The following is a 24,305-nucleotide window of genomic DNA, read 5'->3' on the forward strand; positions in this document are numbered from 1 at the left end:
GAGGCTGTGGCACAGCCTCGGGAGGCATAGTTGCAGGGTGACAACTGTTTGTGTTCCTTCATATTTGATCCCCTTAGTTCTGCCAACTTATGTTGGGTGGCTTTTCAACTTTTATGTACAATGGTCACTCACCTCTCATCCCCCTGAGGCTCCTACCTGCCTATGACATTCCTTGCTGTGAGTAGTGGGGACATTCTTTGCTAGATAATGCGTATCGGAAGTGCCCATTTTCCCTCCCCAGATCAAGAGCAGAAAACACGCTGGTGATAGCAGTCAGTAAGCTCATGGGAGACAGTGGAAACATCTCTGGAACCAAGCTAAATACATTGCTCCTATGCCGATATTAGGCAGGTCCAGCATTCTGAGCTTTTGGGAAGAATTTTCCTAGGCTGACTGGGCTATGCTTATATTTAATTTGAATATGAATCAAGCTGTCTTGGCATCGTTGCTACTGGAAAAACTGTGTTTTTATTCTCAAACAAATACTTTTTATAAAGTAATTTTGTCTAGACTGCTGGAGAGGTGTTTTGTTCTCTTTGGACCCCAGTGTCCAACTTCATTGTGCTTTGCGGGTGTTAAACTCAGCTATCCTGAGCGTTCTTTTGAGAGATGGCAGCATGTGTTGAAGTGCTCTGTGATGGTAGGTTATCTAGTCAAAATAGTTATGTTAAAGGCCTTGACAATTCTGCCCATTGTTTGTGGTATATGTCTTGAAGCAGTTACTGTGGGTTTATAGAGCTCTGCTTTGCATACTGAATATTAAATGTTTTGTCAGTTCACACTGTCATACAAAGAGCATCAGTTTATGTACATGCACGCATATATCAGTCCAAAAAAAAACGCTTGGTGGTTATAAGGAACAGCAGTATAAACCCAAGTATTCAACTTCAGAAATACCTGTACCCCCTGAGGTCATTTATCATCTGAAATGGGAAAGAGGATGGCAACTCTCTAAAGATGCAAATGTAATAAAGTTGTTTCCTAAGTTTTAGGCTGTAAGGGAAAGATCCAGGTAAATTTATCCTGCCTTCAGGTTAAGTAGTTCTCCACTGTGTGTAAGCAGCAGTGTTTTCTGTTCAGTTCAGCTGACTATCATGAAAGGACTACTGACAGGACAGAACACAGCCAGATGCATTTGCTGGTCTGATGTAATTATGCACTGCTCTTTGTGATCCAGGTATTCAGCAAGATTCTGCAGGAGTGTGGCTTGCAATGTGATGGGGCCTCAGCTAAGCCCCAGAAGCTGGAAGACAGAGTCAAAGTGACGCCTAGTTCCATGCCTCTCCAGGTGGAGTTATTGCTGTAACCTTTTCCTCTGTATACAGCTCTTCTTGCTAAACTAACCCTGCCTTGAATCAGACTGTTCCCAGATCCTGGGCTCTCCTTCAGCACATCTCCTAGTCTTTGTGTCAGTGCTTATTCTGGGTTGTCTTTCCGCCCCATAAATGCTTGTGTGTCCTTTATCTCATTTCCTTCCAACCACTGCTAAGCAATGTGAAAAGGGCATATTATGAAATTAAGCAATATCAAGGATCTAAATAGCTGCAGAATAGCTTTGTGATGATGATCTTGCATTTATAAAGCACCTCCCTTCAGAATTATTACTTGTACAGAAGTGGGGCTGGGAAGGGCCAATTGTGCGTGGTACTAAACAAGCACATTAAATGACACAGTCCGTGCCTCAGAGCGTTTATAGTCTAATGTATATCTCCATACACCTTAACTATACAAACCTTACACAGGATCAGTTTTTGCTCACGTGGCCCAGGTGACTGGAAGAGGGTTATGCCCTGGAATAGGGAGGGTGAGGAGCCCTGGAATGATCTGCACCATGACACCATGGTCTCCTTTGGGGATGAAGCCAGCCATGTCCTGCTGCCCCCTGAGTGTGAGCTGTTTGCTCCCCTCAGCCACTTCCTGCTCTGGATGGGTATGCATTGGGGTGGGGCCTACCATGGGATGCCCATGGAGAAGCATGGAGTGCAGCAAAAGAATTTGGAAACGTCTGATATAGAGAAATCACTTCCCCTGCCACTGGTAATGGATTATGTCCAGTCTTTAAGTGCCAACACTGATGCTGTGCAACCATTCAGGACAGATGGGGAAGAATGCGATATCTAGCTGCAATTACAGAGGGACTTGCGGAGGTAAATTGTCATTACAGAAAATGAGATTTGGTCATGAGCATGGGATTTGTAATGAACATAGCTAACCAGGCCCTTTGGTTAGGCCTTCTGAGATAGAAAAGGTGTAGCATAGACATGGCCCTAAATTTTTGTGGACTGTTTGATTTGTGCTGTGAAGTCAGACTTGCTGCTTCTGCTTGAAAGAGCAGCTTTTCCCTGTAGCCAGCACATTATCAGTAGCTCAGAGTAGGCTGTCAAGATGACTTGATGTGACTTTTTCTTCTCTTTGGCTAATGAATGGCTCTTCCTGTACTAGGCATTGAGGGATATTGTGCTGTACTTGTGTGACACTTGCACCACTCTTTGGGCCTTTCTCGATGCCTTTCCCCTGGCCTGTCAGACCTTCCAGAAGCATGACTTCTGTTACAGGTATGTGTCTAGTTCCCAACAGAGCTTGGCTTAGTGATGTATGTTTTGTCCTTTCCCTGTACGTTTATCATTACAGGTAAGCTGCTCAGTTGATTCCAATGGTAGAGTAGTCTCTGGGTGAATAAAACAGCCCACTAAGGGGATGCCCAGAATTCCCCAACCGAGGATTACCATTGCAATTTTCCAGGCAGTTGGGTCGCATATAGTTTCCATAAAACAGACTAGATTGTAGCTGCTTCCTCAGTGATATTGCAGTATGTCCTAGAAGGGCAACAGGTTTTAGCATGCCAGCTTGATTTGGGTGGAGGCCACACTGTGTGTGGGGTGTGTTGACCTTCTCTGCAGGCTGCCCCTTTAATAAGGTTGTGGGTAGTCACACACTTGGGCCACAAACCGCCTTGACTGTGGGCATTAATGATTATATAGACTTATTACCTTTGGTGAGGTGAGCAGCAGAGGTTTTAAGCTCTAGGAGGTTCAGGTTGCTGTGGGGTATCCCATTGCATGTGTTCGTGCTATTGACAGAGCAGTCAGATTATTTACCTAGTGGTGAATGTTTGGGTGGGCCAAATAGCTGCAATGTGGTGCTGGTTAAGCCCAAGCGAAAAAGCAATTGTGTTTAGTTCATATAACAGCAACAGAAATGCACTAACATGGCCCTGCCTTCTTTGTAGGGGGTACAGCTGCATTTTATTAATTCACTGACAACCTGGAGTAATTACTGTTTTTTGACAGGGGAGATATGGTAGGCGAGTACTGATTTGCATATGTCCCTTTCTGAGAACATACAAGGCTTCTGAGTCAATTTCTGTCACTCTGGCTGATCTCCTACCTCCTGATGTAGATGTATGAACTGATTTCTGCTATATTGTTAAATTGATGTCCTTTAGGCATGCTGACATCGTGATATTACACCCATTAGGAGCAGTACGTGTGTATCCTTTATGCACCATTTTGCAGCTTTAGTCTCTGTGCAAAACTATGAAGCATCAGTTGTGAACACCTAGCAAATCATGAAGCAAACCTTGTTGTTTGTCAGTGTGGGCCAGTATATCTGCATCCCAGAAGTCTTTAGGTAAAAATGGCATGGGTCTAGCTCTCAGAACCTGCTCCTAGGCCAGAGTGGTGCCTTTGTTCCCTCCCTCCCTCCCTGAGATTGAATGGAGCATGTGTGCTCTCTCCCTGCAAAAGGGATCAACCCTTTCTGCCATCAATCTAATCCTCTGCGTCTAGCACCCTGATCTCTACAGTATTGGAAAGAGGAGATCTCAGAACAGTAAAAAAGGAGTTGGGTCTGAGTGCATCAGTCTGTCAACTCTTCATGGGCTGCAGGTATGTGTTCAGGATGCTCTAGAGCAGTACAGATTGCCTAGGCAGCAGCAGCATGCTTTGAAACGATCTTCTTTGGTTGCAGCTCTAACAAAGTGCTGAACAGATCCATAGGGAGCTGCTGTTTGCTATTTACTTGTTTTTCTGGGAATAAGCTGTAGTGAAACAAGGGTCAGAGCTGGAACTGCAGTAATACGAGCCTGGAGGAACTAAACCCAAGATTCCCATTTGAGTTCTCTTGTAATGATGCATTTTAAAAACATCTATTGACAGTTCTTGTTTTATTACATGTTTTTGCAGACTGGCTTCATTTTATGAACTGGCAATTCCTGAGCTGGAATCTGCACTTAAGAGGAGGACATCTGAGGATAAGAGGTAAAAAGTGGCAGAAAAGTATTGCCAGTTATTTTCACTGAGAAACACCCCTGAAATAAATAAATCAAATGCTCTTCTCCATCCATCCCCCCGTCTGTGTCTACTCTTGCACTTGCTCAATAAAACTGATGTCATTCACAGGTACTTGACTCCCCTTCCCCTTTGCCCCCAAGTTTCTGCCTTGGCAGGTGCATGTGTGAATGTTACTGACTGCCGACAAAGCAAAATTTGCTTCTTGGGGGAGGAAGTGTCTTGTTTGCAAAAGTGCTGAGGGGGTTGCAGCAGCGATTGGGCTGCCCCAGTAAGCCCTGAGGTTGTGACCTTTGGGGGATGGAATGCAATGGGGGAGAGAGGAAGGGACAGGGCTTGGACGATGGGAACAGGCACCTTTCCCCTGACCTGCCCGTACTGTGTTGGAATGAGAAGTTGCTTCGGCTGAGGATTGCCTGTGGGCTGTGGGTTTGAGCCCCTGGGCTAATTGTTCTTGTAGACAGGCCTAAGCATTTGAAATGGCTCAGCTAACATAGCCTCTTCTCTAAAGTGGGCAGGGCCCAAGCCACAGAGAGGGTTTTTTTTGTTTCTTGTGTTGAGACTAACTCCATGCTCTCTGCTTCTTTGAAGTTTACTGGCTGACATGTGGAGAAGGATTTCTCATTCCAGGAAGAAGGTGGTGGAAATCTTTCATATTTTCATTAACCAGCTATGCCTCCAGCCCATCTTAGAAAACAGGTACAGGTACTTTCTCTGTGAGGCTTAGACTGCAGGGTCTACTGATAGGGTGCTTTCCTTGGGAGAAGCCCCCTTATTCAGTTGCTCCAGTGAAGATTCCTGAGATTCCCAGCCTTACTGGTGAATTATTATTTGTAATTTATATTGGGTAGTGTCCAGAAGCCCCACTAGGATTAGAGCCTGTTGTGCTGGATGTATTAAAGAGAATGAAGAAGAAACATCCTTGTTCTAAATAATTTACTAAATGAACTTTGTTTTGACCCCTCCAGAGCAGGGTAGGGGTATTTCCCAGTAGAATCATAAAATCATAGGGTTGGAAGAAACCTCAGGAGGTCATTGAGTCCAGCCCCCTGCCTAAAGCAGGACCAACCCCAGCTAAATCATCCCAGCCAGGACTTTGTCAAGTAAGGACTTAAAAACCTCTAGGGATGGAGATTCTGTCACCTCCCTAGGTGTAATGCATTCCAGTGCTTCACCACCCTCCTGGTGAAATAGTTTCTCCTAGTATCAAACCTAGACCTCCCATGCTGCAACTTGAGACCATTGCTCCTTGTTCTGTCATCACTGAAAACAGCCTCTCTCCATCCTCCTTGGAACACCCCTTCAGTTAGTTGTCGGCTGCTATCAAATCCCCTGCCCCCCACTCTTCTGTAGACTAAATAAGTCCAAATCCTTCAGCCTGTCCTCATAAGTCATATCCTCCAGCCCCATCATAATTTTTGTTGGCCTCTTCAGGACTCTCTTCAATGTGTTCACATCCTTTCTGTTATGGACAGACCAGAACTGGATGCAGTACTCCTGGTGTGGCCTCACCAGTGTTAAAGGAGAATAATCATTTCCCTAGATCTGCTGAAAATGCTCCTACTAATGCACCCCATTATGCCATAAGTCTGTTTGGCTACAGGGGCACACTGTTGGCTCATACCATCTTTTCCTCTAGTGTACTCCCCAGGCCCTTTTTTGCAGAACTGCTTCTTAGGTAGTTGATCTGCAGTCTGCAGCAGTGCTTGGAATTCTCCAGTCCCAAGTAAAGGATTCTGCATTTGTCCTTGTTGAACAACCTCAGATTCCTTTGGGCCCAATCCTCCAATTTGTCTAGGTCATTCTGGACCCTACCCTCCAGTATATCTAGTTCTCCCCCAGCTTAGCATGTTCATATTGGATAAGGGATATGTTGTGATTTGTAGGCTAGTGCTTAGATACCAGGAGGCTAAGTGCCTGAGGAAAACCTAAAAGGCCTACGACACCACACACTATTGTAGCTCATTGAAAAGAATGGTTTTAAATCTAGATATGGACCTTTCTGTCCTCATTCCATTTTTTGCCCCAGTGCTCACACAAGTTAGCATGTAATGGTCCTCTCCCCTTGATCTCCAGGTGTTGTCCAAAAGAGGTTGGGTAGCCCCATTTAACAGAGGGGTAAATTGAGGTACAGAGAGGCAAAGTGACTTACTCAGAGCCACACATGCTGCATCATGAGAAGGAGCCAGACCCTGAGACTTCTAGCCTAGTGTCTTTTCCAGAGGACCATGCTGCCTCTGAACTGTTGGAATTAATGTTTGTAGACAACCTGTACTGAGCTCTTGATATTGCTGCAGCTCCCAAGTTACTTGAATATTGACCCCGAGTTATCATTGGTACAGTCTGTTCAAGGAGATGTTGATCCAATGATTGCAGTGAAGCTGGATTTACAGCTCCCTGTGTGACCCTGGGCAAGTCACTTAGCTTCTCTGTGCCTCAGTTGCCCTCTGGAGAAGGGACGATAATAGTCCTGCCTTTCCTTAGAGCATAAGGGCAGTGAAGATTTGTTAGTGCTCAGGTATACTGCTGTGGTAATGCTTAGGGTAATGCATTAGATAGATGGCAGCATCAGTAAATGACAGAGTAGTCTGGGCTGTTCTGGAGGTGACATTCTGCTTCTACAGGAGTATCTGTATGTCCTCAATCCAGTGGCAGGAGCATTCTGTGAAAGGCTGGCTCTGAGCTGTCATGTCAGTTTGGCTTCCTTTGTGATGTTTAATGTACTGGAACCAATGGGAGGTTGAAATTGTACAATAAAGTGGACTTATCTGGCATATTCCCCCACACCACTGAGCAAAAGAGAGATCACACCCTGTCGGGGAGGGTCTGTGCTATCACTTCATGTGGAAGGGTCAGTCATGCAGGAATGTCAGTACCTGCGCCTCTCTTCTCCACTCTGTTTTCACTTCTTGTTGGGCCACGCATTGCAATCTCACTTACCTTCCAGTATGGTTTCGATCCTATCAAATTCTGTTTCCCTAAGATCAGGCTCAGCTTGCTGAGATGTTCACTGAAGCCTCATGAGCAGGCTGGGTAAGTTTCACTATTGGCTGCTCTTTAAAACTTAACGTTTCAAAAAATCCCATTAGAAGGAAGTTTGTTGGACAAGTGGGATTTCCTGTGATGTGCATGTAATCGTCACATGTAGCAACTGTGGCTGGCAAGGCAGATCATGGAGGCTCAGAAGGAGGAGTGTGGTGCCCTCAAAAGTACAGCTCTGAACTCAATTTCTGGTTGCATCATCTCTTACAGCTACGAGAACATCCAGCCACTTATTGAAGAGTTTCTGCAGATCTTCACCTCAGTGCTCCAGGAGAAACGGTAATCCACCAGAATGGGGTGCTGAGGAGGAATGATCGTTCTCCCACATCTTTCCCAGCTCTAAATGTGCAGAAGGCATCGGTCTGTGAGGGAGTTGGAAATATTTCAGTCTAGCTTGGGAACATGCTGTGAGAGAGAGAAACAGGCTTTGCTGTCATGTGTCAGAGAATGCTTTGTGGTGCCAGAGACTCTTAGAATGCTTTGCTCTTCTTTAGCACCTCTTGCTGTGGGCTCTCAAAGTGCTGTGTTTATATCTGTTAATGAATGAACCATCACAGCTGCCTTGTCAGGCTAGGAAATGATTTATCCCCAGTCTCAAGATGGGGGAACAGAACCACAAGATTAAATGACTTGTCCAGGGGAGAGACAGAGTCAGTAGCAGAGATGGGGCTCAAACCCAGTGTTCCTGACTCCCCTGGGTCAGGTGTTTTGATTACAAAAGCATGCTCCTCTCCACCTGGGCATTGGAGGGCCACAGCATCTCACTGTTGTGAGGAGTGCAAAAGTAGGCCAGGAGTTTGTTAGGCTGCTTCTACACCTGCCAGAGGTAGTATGGTCATGAGGCAATTTGAAATTTGTGTGGCCGCCATTATGCTAATGAGACATTGAATGTGCACGTCAGCGCCTCACTAGCCTACTTTGAATTGCCTCATTACCATGTCATCTCTGATGGGAGTAGGCTAGTGTAGAAGCAGCTTCCCTGAGTATGAGAGCGAGGGTCTGCAGGGTCTTGGGGTTCATGGCTGCGTGCTGCTGATGTTAGAGCTGTGCATGAAGGATTGCAGCCAGGAAGCACTGCAGGTCGTTCTCTCCTCAGTTAGACTGATAAACCTGCTTTTGTGTTTCCAGGTTTCTCCATGACTATGATGAACTGTTTCCTGTTGCAGACGATGTGAGCCTGCTTCAGCAGGCATCCTCTGCCTTGTATCCTTTGCTCTCAGCAGCTGCTCTTTGTTTCACAAAGCTGGTGGCAGCCCTGTCTACACTAGTACTCTCATACTTCCTACCTCTAGTTAAGCTGCACCAGTACAACAATGGTTAGAATGGTTCGAATAGGAGAGGCAGACCCCACAGAGAATGGATAGATGATGTAGTAGATTGGTGCGGAGCCAGTCTGCAGAAGCTAAGCTGCTCCGTACTAGACAGCGAAAGATGGAAGGAACTAGTGAGGGAGACATCAAACACCAACAGGGGCTGAGCCCATGGTTGTTGATGATGACGATGATGAATACAGCAATGGTGGAGAAGCAGTTAGAAAAAAGCCTACTAAAGGCACAGCTTTGGAGTCATCAGAAAGCACATAACTACCACCAGTTGTGTCTGGAATGGCTCATCAAAACTACCTCACAGTGAAATGCCCTTAATGCAGTCTTGTAGGGATGACACCCGCACAGCATACATCCTTCACGCAGTAGAAAGCGCCTGGGAAGGTGTGGAGAGGAGAAAAACACCAGTCATTAAAAGCCCACCTTCACCACCACCTCCTGCTGGAGCTTCAGCAAGGGTGGAAAATGCTCCAAAGGACTCAGAAGGGCTTGATGGGGCATCTAGCTTCGCGTATGATGTGAGTATGGAGCTGCATGGGTGGAATGGGTGACTGTTCTCTCCCACCATCTCCACATCACTGAATGTGCCCTGGTCGGGGGAGGAATCTGGTTCCTTGGTTCTTAGGTTGTGGCTGCATTCCAAGTCCAAATGGAGGAATCAAAGCTGAGTTGCTGCCATGTGTCCAGTGCGGTATGGGAAATGAGACATACTGCGTTCTGCTCATGGTCCTGCCCCAATTTAAGCAGTTGGGCAAACTGCTTAATTCCCTTTTGTTTTGGGTTTCCAATCAATGTGTGCTCAGCTGGCTCCTGTCACTGACTTCACTGAGCCCTTGGGTTGTTTGTAAAGCAGTTTGAAGCTATAATGCGCCCTATGATGCTGGTTAAATATTGTTTGAGGAAAAGCTGCTGTCCAGTACCCTAGTGCTGTCCGGTGCTAAGAGCTGCAAACCCGACTCTGTTCTTGGTGGACTCTGTATACTGCCCCACTTGGGGCCTGTCCTCAGAACCCTTCCTGCTCTCTCTCATGGTTTTCCTGCACACGTCCCCTCTCTGTGTCTGTGTTTCGTTTGGACAGTGTGCTGGAGCAGCTGCAGCACCTGCTGCCAAGGTCTCGGGGGTGGAGTTGGATTCTTTGATCTCCCAAGTGAAAGATCTGCTGCCTGACCTAGGGGAGGGCTTCATCTTGGCCTGCCTGGAGGAGCACAACTACAATGCAGAGCAGGTGATCCACAACATCCTGGAGGACAGGCTGGTGCCGTCCCTGGAGAAACTGGAGCGAACAATGTCAAGGTGGGGATGAGGTTTTCGTATGTTTTGGACCCAGCTGTGGGTTGTTAAAAGGGCTGTTCTGCATGATGGTTACTAACCATGCTGTGCCTGGGGAACTGAATCAGCTTTTGTCTCCCTCAGCAGGCAGCTGCCCAGTTCTGCCATTAAGCCTCAGTCCTGCCTCTTCCCTCAGTGTCCTTCAGACGCCAGAGATTTTTCCATCCTGAGTTTTTGTACAAAAGAGGTCGGGTCATTGGACCAGGTTTGCTGATGGCGGGGGGCAGGCAAAGGGGTCAGTAGCCCTGGGGCCAGCATTTGAAAGGGGACAGAGCTCCAGGCCCCTTTGAAATGCCACAGTAGTGCTGCTCTGCATGGCTCTAAGGGCAGGGGGCAGTGCCCAGTGCTGCAGTCTGAGCAGGCTAAGGAAGTGCTGAGTCTTTGGCCCTGCCCCGTTTGCCTTTGGCCCCATCCTTCCCACAGGGATGTTACACTGGTTCCCCCTCCCAGCTTGCCGTGAGGCCCACAGTGGCTGTTAGCCCTGCTACATGGGACACTAAAATGAGAACTATCAAAATTCCATCATGGAGGACAACAGGGTAACCCTGGGCTGGGCAATAGTTCACCACTCTTATACTGCAAGCCCCAAATCTACCTCCTGAAAAAGTGAGTAGCTGGGTGCAGGTAGCTGTGGTTCTTCAGGATTGAAATCCTGCACGAAAGGAATATCTGCTTCAAAGATGTTTACTCAAGTGGAATTTACCCTGCAGGGCAGAGTAGTGCAGTCGTAAGGTACCAGAATTGTACTCACTGCAGAAATTGAATGTTAACCGAGGAGAAATGAGAAATCGCCATTCAAATCTGCTTTTATCCGAGTCCACAGAGCTGTCTTGCCTCTGCAGCCTTCTGTGCGCTGTGTACGGGGACTTAGGAATCATAATCAGCAATAGAAGCTGCTAGGTTTCAGCTGTCTTTGCAGCAGTAAGATGTGCGTGTACTACAGCAGCAGTTTCTGACTCTGTTCGCAAGGTGACTCGTATGTTCTTGCCTAGTCCAGGGTCTGCAACCTGCAGCTCAGGAGCTGCGTTCAGCTCTTTAAGGACTTCTGTGTGGCTCCCGACTTTAATTGCGAAGTTAAAACAACCTCCTGGTTATTTTTGATAAATGGAGATATACCTGTCTTCTAGAACTAGAAGGGACCTTCAGAGGTCATCGAGTCCAGTCCCTTGCCCTCACAGCGGGACATATCACCATACCTAACAGATTATTGAAAAGTTGGATAACGCCCTCTAGCGTACTCCAGGAAGAGAGAAGTTTTGGGAGTGAAGGTCAGGAATACAGTGGTACAAACACACATGAAAAGCATAAGGCTATAGAGTATGTGAGAGGTTTGTGAACATCCTGCAGTAACCAGGTATCACATTGCAAATCATTGTGCACGGTTCTTAAAGCAGGGGTTACAGAAAGTCTGACTGGACGTTATTTATTAAGGACCATCTCGTATTCACATGCACTGCAGTTCTTGAATTATTTTTTTACCAAATTGGGTAAAATGGCTCTTCTTGCTATTTTGGTTGCCAAGCCTTGACCTAGTCAGACTCCAGAAAGGCTTTAACTGACTGTGTCTGGTATGTGATTAACTTTTTTAAAAATGCAGTCTTTTTCAGAATAGTGACTATATCAGATGGTGATTTTGTTCATAAAAGTCTGCTTTTTATTCTGGGATAAGCAGATCTGCTGACTTTGCTGGCACAAACTGCTTTGCGTCTCTGTTAGCGCTGCAGAGTCAACACTTATGGGAGACTGGGTGGATTCTGTTTTGTCTTGTGCATCATCAATAAAATTGTCAGCTGGGTGGCAAAGGCAGAACTGTACTTCCTGGTGATCTTAGAACAGGGCACAACTGACTTTTTTCACATTCCTGACTGGGTGTACAGCACCAGAAGAAATAAGGAACCAAAGGGAGGCAAATCCTGAAACCATCTGAAACAGATTATTGGGATTTTCCAATATGTACATACAGTGTTGGCTTTATCAAGTTGCTTTGCTGAGCATAAGCATGCTTCAGTGTTGAATACTCCTAGTTTTGTCCATTCTTAAAAGAAGGGTTTTCTCCTAAGTAGGTTTGAGCTGCCCTGTGGAGATTAGCCACCTGGTATGAGACCTCTAGTCCAGACCTGCAAAGTGTTGGATCTTTCTCTGGGGCTACGAAACAGAAAATGATGGGAGATGTTGCAATTCGATGCTGTTCAGTTTTGGACTTGGTGCTGCTGAGTACGGTTAAGGGATTGGCCAGCTTATGGAGATCATAGCATGAATGCGTGTCAGCTGAGAGAATGTGTCCCTTCTTAGCTTTATCTCAGCGGCTTCTGTTCTGTTTCCTTTCCAACAGGCAGGTAAAGCCAGAACCAACCCCTCTGGTAGCTTCTCGAAACAACATCTTCCAGGATGATGAGTTTGATGTATTTAGTAGGGACTCAGTAGATCTGTCCCGGGTACAAAAAGGCAAGAGGTGAGTATCACAGCTTTAATCAGCCCTTTTGGATAGGGTGGATTAAATCTCCACACACTGTCTTAGAGCAACAAATTCAATTAAGAAAATCCTATTGAAATCCTCTGGCAATATATTTGTATGTCTGAGGCCAGCTGATTGTTATTTTCCTGATCACCTGCCTCCAAATAGCTAAGGCTAGGGATTTGGTCGGATTTGACAGGAAAACATAATTGTTGCACTTTTGGGGCCATGATCTCATTATCACTAGGAAATTCAAACGAAAGTCTTGTGGCCTTTCTTTTTATTCAGCTTGTACTGTTGATGATGCTGCCTTGGACTCAATTTAACATCTGACTCCGGTCTGAGATTTGTTTGAGATAGCCGAGTTAGTTTTATTTAAATAATATGTAATAGTGTGGGCACAATTCTTAGCCAGTCACTAGCGGTGATCCCAGCTCTCCCCCAGTTCAGCTGTAGTAACTGGAGTTCACCTGGAACTGGAGTTCAAGTGCATTATCTCCATTGTGTTCTTGAAATCAATTGGATAGAAAGAACAATCCCAAAGTCCCTCTAGAATTGGTGGCTAAGGCCTGGTCTGCACTACAGAGTTAGGTCAACATAAGAAAGCTTATGTCAACTTTACTAAGTCTCTGTCTACACTATGGGCTTGCTCTGGCTGATCTAAGTGCCCTTCTATTTCACCATAATAACTCCAGTGCCATGAGAGGCTTATGGTGGTGTAGTTAGGGTGTTGCAGCAGCTTACTTATATGAGCTGTCAGCTGTTGTGCTTTTTAACTTCATGGCTCTCTGGAGCTGTGAAACTGACAGGAAAGCTGCTAGTAGCTCAGGCTGTCAGCCTGGGATGGGAAAGAGCTTCTAGCTACAGCCCAGCTGCCCGTAACTCCCTGTTTCCAGATGTGCGGCACCTGCCTAGCTCTCTGCTCTCCCCTGGGAACCTGGCAGCCCTCTAGGCTCCAGGTGCCGTGCTCCCTGGCAGTAGCCCTGGTGACTGCCTTGTTCCTGAAGGGGAGCAACGAGTCCAGGGGGAGCAGCTGGGCTCCTGGCTCAGTCCCCCATGCTCCCTTTCTGAAGTCAGTGGAAGTATTCCTTGTAAGGATAGGAGGAGGGCAGTTTGGACATGACCCCCTCTACCAGTTACTGTAGTGGTTGTTAGTTGATTTAGGTGAAGCATGAGCTACACTTAAGTTAGGTCAGCACCGCTATCCTGGTCAGGGTTGTGACCACCAGAGTTAAGCTGGTCTAACCCACCAGATAGAGGCAGCTATGTTGGTGGAAGAATGGGTATGCTGAAGTAGTGAACGACGTCGGCGGAGGTAGCACTCTAGTATAGAGACACTGACGTAGCTATGCCAGTAAAGTACATGGCCTTGTGTGCCCCAGTGAAGCTTTGTTGCAAACTCATCAGGCCAGATCAACACGAAACAATTATCAAATACTTAGTTGGCTTCTTTGCTGAATACCAGCAGGAGCTCTTAGCCCAGCCTGGGCAGACACACGGGAGGAAAGCAAAATATTTGAAAGTAGTTGCAACTAAATTCAAGCACAGCACTAGAAATCACAGAAGCAGTGACTCGTGGAGGAAGGAGAAGCAGATTCGTCTCTCATCTGATTTAGAGGTTTTGAATAGGAATGGAATCGATGGTCAGGCTGGAAAAATTTTCCCCTACATTTGCAAGAATGTTTCAGAAACCTGGCAGTACTGTTCACCAGACAGGTTCTGCAGGCTGTCCTGGCTAGGCCCAGAAAGGGATTTTCCTGTAAGTCTACAATAAGTTCTCGTATGTGGTTTACAACTTCATCACAAGGTCTTGGTCACTGTACAGAACCAGTGGGTACTCATAATGTCTGAAAACTCAGTAAGAGGTATCAGGCCCTCATGCGACTGAGTGATGCTAAGTCACGGCCTTATCTTGATATTGGCAGTACCTCCGTGTCTTGATTGCCCTCTCTATAATATTACTTTGCTCACAGTATTTCAATGAGGCCTAGTAGATGGGCATTAAGTGCTTTGTGATATTTCGGTAAAGTTCAACAGGACTGCAAAGAGCTGGAACTGTGGGGCTCGGATTTCCTGGCTGAGGCAGATCTCACTGCACCGTGTTTTGTCCTGCTGTTTTTCCCCTCTGAGTTCTGCTTTCCTAACCTCTGCTTACTGCAGTGTGCATACCTGTCTCACTGTTAGCTGGTGCTCTGCTCATGTGTTTGTCTCTCCCATTAGACCCTGGGGTTGGAAGCTCTCTGGCTTGGAGGGAGGTGCACAACATGTAATATGTGCAGCATGGAACCTTAATTTGAGTCTTTTAGTGCTACTGTTTAGCCACTGTGAACCAATAGTGCAGCCTGGTATTAAATGGTTGAACCTGAACAGGCTGCCTCTGAGCTCAGGCAAGTTCCAGGCCATGCCCACTTGTGGGCATTCACAGCCCATGGTACCTTCAGAGACATTTGGTCCTGGTCAAATTCCAGCGGAAGTTTGCATTGGCCGTTCTTGAACTCTCCCCTGCAGTCTCTGCTAGAAGTGGCAGTCTCCATCCCTGTTCTGACTAGTTGCTGGTGTTAAACGATGGCCATGTTCCAAACCAGAAGTGGGGGCTGCTTTCATTAATGGGGCAAATGCTCCTTTTGCATCTCCATGACTGACTTCAGGAAGGGAAGCCGCAAGGCTTATGTGCATGAGCTGCTTTGAGATGAAAGGTTCTGCAGCAGGCTTAATGATGTCAGCAGCCAGTGCTTTAATTCCCATTTATTCAAAAACTCCAGCTGGAAAGAGCAGCTCTGACTGCCATTACTTCTTTCTGCCCCCTCCAGGAAGGACAAGGACACAACAAAGAGTTTGCTGAATGACAAGCGCCTGATAGCTGAGCAGAAGGAGCGCTACAGCCAGTACAGCGTGGTCACAGAGGAGGTCCCTGAGCAGGAGGGGGAACCCCAGTTCTACAGGGTTGACTACGAGGATGAATACGATGACACCTACGACGGCAACCAGGTGGGGGCGAACGACGCTGACTCTGATGATGAGCTGATCAGCAGGAGGTGGGTACAGCCGCTCTGGCCAGCAGGAAGAGGGGGGTTGGTGTTTCCTGTAAGTCACCGGTGTGCATGCTAGGTGTGAGGAAAGATTGTCCTGCACACAGATCTCCACTGCCTCCAGGAGGGGCTCTGGCTGTCCCATTTCTGCAGCTGGCCAGGGAGCTTCTCCAGCCATGGGAACCGGGAGGTGTTGTGCTCCCCCCTTCCTCCTGCATCTCCCTCCCTTCCTCTGCTTGTGGGACTGAAGAGGGCGGCTTTGCTCAGAGGTGAAGCTTGCACCGAGGCAGCCCTTCCGTCTGCACGCAGCAGGGTGCTCTGGTGACTGGGGAAGGTATGCATTGGCCTCTTACGCTTGTTTCTCCCACTGCCCCAAGACAGAAAAGCTGCTGGGCAAACAGTAAGAAAAAGCTGACCTCAGTTCTGGCATGTTTGGCAGCTCCCCCCATCCCCGGAGGCTGTTTCTGTGATCCAGTAATGAGAGCAGGGATGGGGAGCCTGCAACCCACAGGGTGGATCTGACCCTGACTTGCCTTGATCCAGCTCAGGAGCCCTGGGGCTCTTCCTCCCTCTACCCACTCAGTGGCGCACAGGCGAAGGGTCCTGTGTGGCTGGCTCTCCCTGGCATGGGGGAGGAAGCAGCTCTGCATGCTGCCGTTTCCCCTCCTGCCGGGCTAGGGGACTGGCAGTGCAGGGTCGATAGCACTTGTCTGCAGGCTTTTCCCCCACTGCTTCCTTCAGCTGGGAATCAGCAGCTGATGGGAACAGTCGGGGGCAATGACTGCAAGTGCAGGGCCAGCCCACTCCTGCATCCTACCTCCCACCCAGACCCTGCACCCCACCCCCTGCCCGAACTCCACAGCCCCACCCAATGCCCTGAAAGCTCCCTCCCACACACTGAACCCCTCGTTTTTGGCCCCACAAAAAGTACTAGCCCCAGTCCCCAAGAAGAATTAATCTGGCCCTGAGCTCCCCTCCCTGTGGGATTGGAGCACCAGAGAACTCTGGTGCCTGAGTTGCATGAGTGAAGTGAGGGTTTCTTCTGTTTTCCAGTTGGGGGCTGGGTCAGCGAGGGGTTTGTTTTGCTTCTCACTTGTGTGTGGCCCCCAACTGACCTTTCTGTGGGTTAGTGGCCCTCAAGCCAAAAAAGCTTCCCTGTTCCTGCATTAGAGCATGTGACTCAGAGAGCTCTGGGCTCCACTCCAGTCTGAGAACATGACCATCACCTCTCTGTGCCTCAGTCTCACCATCTGCAAAATAGGGCTAATACTAAGCTGGCTCCAGGTGTTGGGAGGGTTAGCTGAAGATTGCAACTTCAAAGCATTCATTCCAAGAGCGTAGTTAGAGGCCCATTAGGAAATGGAATGAGACTTTGACAATTACACACATTTTTCTTTCTTTCTATTTCTCCATCTCTTGGGAGCTGTAAGCATAATATTTCTCATGTGATTTGCAGAGTCATTTTTAATCCATAAGAGCACTTTTAGGCAGCAGCAGTTCTACCATATTAACAGACAGCGTTAATCCCATTCCAAACAAAATATTGAAATATTGCCCTTGTTGTCTTTTGGATTCTTTCTAGAGTTCTGCAAACTTGGTTGAAAACAGCTCACCTGTAACACCCTGGGGCTTGACCTTCAGAAATGATGAGCTCTCATCTTTCTCACGGGCTTTTCTGGGAGGGTCGAGGGTGCTCAGCACTTCTGAACGTGAGGCTTCAAGGTCTGATGTGAAAGGCTGTGCGCTTTTGCCTTTGAAGTCTTCATTTTCGTGCTGACACAAGCACAGATTTAAAATTAAATGGAATCCTTGTGAAGAATGACAGTAGAATCAGAAATAGAGAGGTATTTTTCTCCTCTTAGCTTCAGCTTTTGTACTGCTCGAGGTATACAAAGGGCCCTTAAAGCCAACGGATTTTCTCCTGTGTGAAGGACTCCATAGCTGGTGCAAAGCTGGCATAATGGGGGCAGCACAGTCAGTGGGACAACCTCTGACCAATCACAGCAGTTTTAAAGTGGGTGACTATTTTGAGCAAGTAAGTGATTTTAATATGGTGAGCGTGTAAGGTGAGCTGATCTGCCTACATGCCACTCCCAACCCTACCGCTGTGTGCTGAGGTCTAGAGAGAGTGAACCATCAAATGCCTTGCTGTTTGCACAATGCTTTCTGGGTAGTCTCTGAATGTGCTTGTGTTAGAGGAAGGCATGTTTTTTTTGTGCAGCTCTGTGGTCCCTCGGAGTCTCAAGTCTTTTCTCTTGCAATCTGCACTATGCATGAAATGCCATCCTCTTCGTGCCTTGAGGTGGCCCTGTCCCTTTTTAATCTAAACTTAATAGATGTGAAAAAAACATTGCATGGGGCACTGAAGATGTGCATGGATCAAAAGGGAGAACTTAACCAAATATAAACTCCCAAATCAGCCTGGAGTAGTGTTGCTGCCTGTCCAGGTTTTCACAGGGTCATCCCTTTTCTGAGGCAGCAGTCCCAGGAAATCTGTATGGCCAGCTAGCCAGTTGTTGTGGGCTCAGGATCATGCTGGATGTCTGGATATATATTGTACATCTGAGGTGGATCACTGTGTGGGAATGGTCTGGAGAGGGATTCCCACTGACCCCTATAAAGCTACATTGGGGATGCACTTGACTTCCAGTGTATATTGTGACAGGATTGGTCACAGAGATCCCCTGAAACTGTCACCCAATGGGCTGAAAATACCACTGAGCCCACCAACCCACCCTCTGGGGCACAGCACCACCCTGTTCTGCTGGGCCAGAACCTCTGGTTTCCCTCAGCTATGGTGCAGAGTTGGGGTCACAGCCATTGGGAACAGCTCAGTTACACAGATTGACCCTGCACCCAGATGCACAGCCCCAGAGGGAGCAGAGTCCCAGAGAAATGCATCTGACACTGCATAAAGGTTTATACTGAGCAAGCTGGTAACTTGTTCTCCCCTTTATCAACGAATGAGAGATGTACAGCTGTTCTACTCTCACCCTCCTCCCTGCTGCAGTAACCATTGTTTTCACTGCTTTTAATAATAAACAAGTTATTTGATTCCGTGTTAGTTAATATTCACCAATTGTGGACCTCTTAGCAGACATTGGAATATGGAAGACTTGTCATTAGTTGCTCTTTCCTTCAAGATTTGCTAATTCAGTCACTTGCTTTACAAACTAGGCAGGTCCCTAAGTGCTGTGGGTTTTCCTTCTTGAAAGAATTGTCCTTTTGTAATTCAGAAGTGCCTTAGAAGACTGGTGGACTGGCTATAGCACCAGAATTGCCGGATGAAATAGTGCTGAATCTTTCACCTTTCTCTCTCCAATTCCAAGGCCATTTACCATCCCCCAAGTCCTGAGACCCAAAGGACAGGAGGAAGGACAAGAAGAGGAGGAGGAGGAGGAGGAAGCAGAGGAGCCTGAAAAGGAAACAACAAAGGTGACGAGCTTAGTGTGCAGGCTGGTGGGAATAGGCATTATCCTCAGTTCTGCTGAGTGCCTGGTTATCCTCACCCATTGAAGCCCTGGTCAGTAACTGGGGAAGGGGCCACCCTTTGCCCCAGCACAGCTCTCTGCGTGTTAGCACTGAGGCTGCAGCAGGTGGAGCTGTGAAGTGTCCTCAGAGTGCCGTTGGCGACAAAGTCCCCGCCTAGGCCTGTCACCTGACGCTTAGCCCTTGGAGGGGTGAGCGTGGCCTCTCCGTAGGAGAGGAGGTGACGCCAGTAGAGCGTGTGAGGGCAGATGGGAGGCTCATTAACGCTCTAATGGTTTCATGGTTGTCATGGATTTAATGGAAATTGGCTGTGATGGGTAGGGGAGCCCTGAAATCTCAGAGAAAACATTTGCAAGTCAAGATTTCTGATGCTTTTCATTTTGAGCCCCTTGGAATCTCACATCAGTCACTCTCGGTCACTGATCCACTAGGACTGCTTGGCTGTAATTAATCACTGTGGCAGAGGGATGTGGGGGACTCTCCCCACATCATGGAGTCAGAAGAAGTCAGGCTTCCATAGCTCACAGAGATATGCTGAATATTGATAAGGAGATAATGATATTAAAGACTTTATTCCCATTCCCCACAGGACCATTTTGTGCAGGACCCAGCAGTGCTGAGGGAGAGAGCTGAAGCCAGACGAATGACTTACCTTGCAAGGAAGGGGTAAGATGGAGCTGCTCTCTAGGGGTGCAGCATGGCCCCACGGAAGTCAGTGGCAAAACACTCCTTGACTTCAGTGGGCCAGGATTTCCTGCTTGGTGGTTCCTGTCTCTTCAGGGTGCCAACCCCAGTGGTAAGCTGCACCTTGAGTTGATTAGAAGGTCCAGGTCTTAGACAACGTCTACACAGCACTTTTGTCACTCAGGAGTGTGGAGGAAACAACCACTCCCAAATGACACAAGTTTTCCTGAAAAAAGCACCAGTGTGGAGAGTGCTGTGCTGGGAGGAGCTGCTCTCACAGTGACAAAGCTGCTGTCCCTCGTGGGGGTGGTTTTATTCTCTGTTCAGGAGAGCTCTACATTGTAAGGTGTGTGGTGTAGGCACAGCCTCAGCTTGGCATTCAGGAATGCCAGTCCATCTGCTGAAAGACTGATTGGCAGGGTCTCCATTCCCAGACTCTTACTCAGCTTCCATTTCACTGCCTAGTGTGGCTACGGTTACCTGGCAAATCCCATCACTACTGTAGCTATATGGGTAAGGGACAGCAGGAACCTAGGTAAGAGGAGTAGGATTTTGGGGTCCAGGAACATCCCAGGTCCTAAATAATTACCACGCGGGATGCTGGGACAGCCCAGTGCAATATCTGACTGGCTGCAGGCATGCTACAAGCAGGACAAGTGAGCTATCACAGCGTGGCTGGTGGATAGAAGTTCTGCACGGCTCACTGGTCGTCGGGGAGGGGACTGTGCGGACCGATGCCTCTCAGCTTTGCTCTCACCGTATTAGAGCTTTCTTAGGATCCTTTGTTTTAGAAGGAGAAATTAGATTTATGCCCCTCAGTGTGCCTAGTGCAGAACTTGTGGTGATTCCCATTTGTATCGACACTCCAGGTACAAGCATGACAACTCCATGGCCGTTGTAGGGAACGCCAAGGGGCACGGACAGAGCCGGGATGTGGTCCAGGAGCGACGGAAGAAGGAAGCCAACAAAGGGGCAAGAGCTAATCATAACCGCCGAGTCATGGCTGACAGGAAGCGGAACAAAGGCATGATCCCTTCCTGAAGGACTCGTTCCCCAAGGCACTGCATTGGAGCCAGGCTTTCACTGCTGAGGTCTGACGGTTATGGTGCAATACCCAGCCATTGGGAGAGCTAGCCGTGTATGAACAGGAACTAGCCATCCTCCAGGCTTGCTGCTGTGTTTTGTTGTCAGTACAGTAATCAGCAGCAGGTCTCTGATGCACCAGACAGGCTGCAGCAGCCATTCCGTTTTGTCAGTTTTTTAACTGTTCGTAAAGATTCTGCAAGAACTTTGTTTGCATATTAGAAACCTCCCCCAACTCCACAACTGCCCAAGGCATCCAGTCAGCACAGTTAAGAGCACTTAGAACGAGCACTACCACTGGCAGTGATAAATTTACCTGATTGTACCACCAGTAACAGCTGCCCACTCCTCACCTGGTGCCTTGTGCTGCTACAGGCTCATGCAGGGTGTCCAAAAACGCATGCACAACAGGCCATTCCCATAGCTGACGGTCTAGGAGTTCTGCTCAAAAGCGACGTGATGGAAATTCTTCTCCCTCGAGTGAGAAGTGTGTATGGAAACATACAGATAAAGGCTTTAAATCTTTTGGCTTGGTATTTTCTTCTGCAGCTTTTATCAAAGAATCCAGCTTAATTTAATCTGTATCTGTTGGCAGTGAACTATCATATGGCTGCAGTTATGAACTTGTTTAATGAAGTGAGGTCTGCAGTGGATAGAAATGAACCAAAGCCTCTTTGAAATACATTCACTATCAAGGCATCTAAAGTAAGATGATTGTTGTATGCAGATTAGGTAAGAGGAAGGCATGCAGTGGCTTGTCTCTGCTGTCACAGTCCCTAGAGTTGCTTTCCCAATAGCCGCTTGTCACTACTCATTAAGCAGAACAGCTCAGATCAAACCCGTCATGGGGAATGCACTGAGCTAATAGTACATAACAATCTCTGCCTGCTGACACAGGTCACAAGAGCAACAGTCCTGGCATACAAAATGTCACTTCTACACAATGAGACTGTTCCTGAGCTCACTGTGATCTATTCCTAAAGCGCTCAGATACCTCGACTACCTTACAAGAATGTAGACAGACAATGGAGATGGCACTACCTGTCTGACACAAATTGGGGCTGTTACACAATCTAAAAAATTAACGGTGGTTAATTGACTGTTTAATGGAATGCCATTTATTGAAATATTTGTAGATTTTTTCATTTTCAAATTTTGATTTCAAGTATATCTTTCAATTCCAACACACACTGAAGTGTGCTGTGCTCACTTTATATTTTTATTACAGATATTTGAACTGTAAAAAAACCACAGTATTTCTCACTTCACCTCCTACAAGTCCTTGCTGAGCATTAACGTGAGAACATAAGACTGGCCATTACTGGGTCAGACCAAAGGTCCATCTAGCCCATCATCCCATATGCCAACAGAGGCCAGAGCCAGGTGCCCCAGAGGGGCTAGACTGAAGACAATGATCAAGCGACTTGTCTCGTGCTATCCATCTCCAGTCTCTGACAAACAGGCCAGGGACATCATTCCTACCCTTGGCTACCAGCCTTTTATGGATCTAACCTTCATGAATTTATCTAGCTCTTCTTTGAACTGTTACACTCCTAGCCTTCACAGCCTCCTCTGGCAAGGAGTTCCACAGGTTGACTGTGTGCTGTGTGAAAAAAGAACTGTTTTTTTTAGTTTTAAACCTGCTACCCATTGATTTAATTTGCTGTCTTCTAGTGCTTATATTATGGGAACAAATATATAACTTCTCTCTATTCACCCTCTTCACACTGCTCATGATTTTATATACCTCTGTCATATCCTCCCTCAGTCGCCTCTTTTCTAAACTGAAAAGTCACAGTCTCTTTAACCTCTCCTCATGTGGGACCTGTTCCAAACCCCTAAGCATTTTAGTTGCCCTTTGCTGAACCCTTTCTAATGCCAAAATATCTTTTTTGAGATGAGGAGACCACATCTGTATGCAGTATTCAAGCTGTGGGGGTACCATAGTTTTATAAAGGGGCAGTAAAATATTGTTTCTTATTTTGTGTCCCTTTTTTAATAATTCCTAACATCCTATTTGCTTTTTTGACTGCGGCTGAACACGGTGTGGATGTTTTTCAGAGAACTATCCACAATAACCCCAAGATCTCTTTCCTGATTCGTTGTAACTAAATTAGCCCCCATCATATTGTATGCATACTTGGGGTTATTTTTTCCAATGTGCATTACTTTACACTTATCCACATTAAATTTCATTTGCCATGTCGTAGCCCAATCCTTTTTGGAGTTCTTCAGTCTTTCATCTTGACTATTTTGAACACTTTAGTATCGTCCACAACTTTACCACCTCACTACTTACTCCTCTCTCTAGATCGTGTATGAATAAGTTGAATAGGATTGGTCCTAGGACTGACCCTTGGGGGACACCTTTCATTACCCTTCTCCATTCAGAAAATTTACTGTTCATTCTTACCCTTCATTTCCTGTCTTTTAGCCGGTTCTCAATCATGAAAGGATCTTTCCTCTTATCCCATGACAACCTAATTAACACAAGAGCCTTTGGTGAGGGACTTTGACAAAGGCTTTCTGGAAATCTAAGTATACTATATCTACTGGATCGCCCTCATCTGAATTTTGTTAACCCCTTCAAAGAATTCCAGTGCATCAGTGAGACGTGATTTCCCTTTACAGAAACCATGTTGACTTTGGCTCAACACATTATGTTCTTCTCCACGTCTGACAACTTTATTCTTTACTATTGTTTTGATTAATTTGCTGGGTATGACATTAGACTTACTGGTCTGTAATTGCCAGGGTTGCGAGCCCCTTTTTAAATATCAGCATCTGAAGAAGTGAGTCTGTGCTCACGAAAGCTCATGCTCAAAACTTTTCTGTTAGTCTATAAGGTGCCACAGGACCCTTCATTGCTGTTACAGATCCAGACTAACACGGCTACCCCTCCAATACTTTTTAAATATTGGCATTGTTAGCTGTCTTCCAGTCTTTGGGTACAGAAGCTGATTTAAAGGTTAGGTTACAAATCACAATTAATAATTCTGCAATTTCACATTCAAGTTCTTTCAGAACCCTTGGGTGAATGCCATCCAGTCCCGATGATTTGTTACTGTTAAGTTTTTCTGTTTGTTCCAAAACCACCTCTAATGACACTTCAGTCTGGGACAGTTCCTCAGATTCATCACCCACAAAGGACAGTGCAGGTTTGGGAATCTGGAGTTTGGCTGATGGAATGGGGCTTACTATTATACAGCAGTAGCATTAAGAGGAGTAATCTCCCTAACATCCTCACCTGTGAAGACTGAACCATAGAAATCATTTAGTCTCTCTGCAATGGCTTTATCATCCTTGATTGCGTTATAGTTGTATTCCTAAAAATGCTACTTTAAGCGAAACAATGTTAAGTGAATCCAATTTCTCCATAAGAATTAATGCGTATGAGGGGCTAGGTTCCAGGGAATTTTTTTTCAGCAGAGAAAAGGCAGTATAGAAGTATATGGTGGAAGTTGTAAACCATCTGGTACTGTACCTAGCAATGATGATTGGGAAACTTGATTTAGGTGATGGAGTCAGGGAGTAGAGTATATCCTAGGGAATGTCTTGCTACTAAATGAGGAGTCAGCAT

At 46.7% G+C, this 24,305-nt stretch overlaps 1 protein-coding gene across 5 annotated transcripts in view; it reads left to right on the forward strand.

The window, feature by feature from the left end:
* The window catches only part of ASCC2 (activating signal cointegrator 1 complex subunit 2), a 33,280-nt gene extending 10,289 nt beyond the window's left edge, over window positions 1–22,991 (forward strand). For all 5 annotated transcript variants that reach the window (XM_075013164.1, XM_075013160.1, XM_075013159.1 and 2 more), the window contains exons 7-19: window positions 1,178–1,288; window positions 2,443–2,555; window positions 4,185–4,259; window positions 4,881–4,988; window positions 7,542–7,610; window positions 8,460–8,534; window positions 8,988–9,174; window positions 9,735–9,949; window positions 12,318–12,437; window positions 15,251–15,475; window positions 18,799–18,904; window positions 19,548–19,624; window positions 20,512–22,991. In XM_075013164.1, the coding sequence (XP_074869265.1) occupies window positions 1,178–1,288; window positions 2,443–2,555; window positions 4,185–4,259; window positions 4,881–4,988; window positions 7,542–7,610; window positions 8,460–8,534; window positions 8,988–9,174; window positions 9,735–9,949; window positions 12,318–12,437; window positions 15,251–15,475; window positions 18,799–18,904; window positions 19,548–19,624; window positions 20,512–20,683 (1,653 nt within the window). In that variant the 3' untranslated portion in view covers window positions 20,684–22,991. The remainder of the gene's footprint in view (window positions 1–1,177; window positions 1,289–2,442; window positions 2,556–4,184; window positions 4,260–4,880; window positions 4,989–7,541; window positions 7,611–8,459; window positions 8,535–8,987; window positions 9,175–9,734; window positions 9,950–12,317; window positions 12,438–15,250; window positions 15,476–18,798; window positions 18,905–19,547; window positions 19,625–20,511) is intronic.
* The last annotated feature ends 1,314 nt before the right edge of the window (window positions 22,992–24,305 follow it).

Source organism: Carettochelys insculpta, chromosome 18, assembly GCF_033958435.1.
Source record: "Carettochelys insculpta isolate YL-2023 chromosome 18, ASM3395843v1, whole genome shotgun sequence".
Lineage (NCBI taxonomy): Eukaryota > Metazoa > Chordata > Testudines > Carettochelyidae > Carettochelys > Carettochelys insculpta.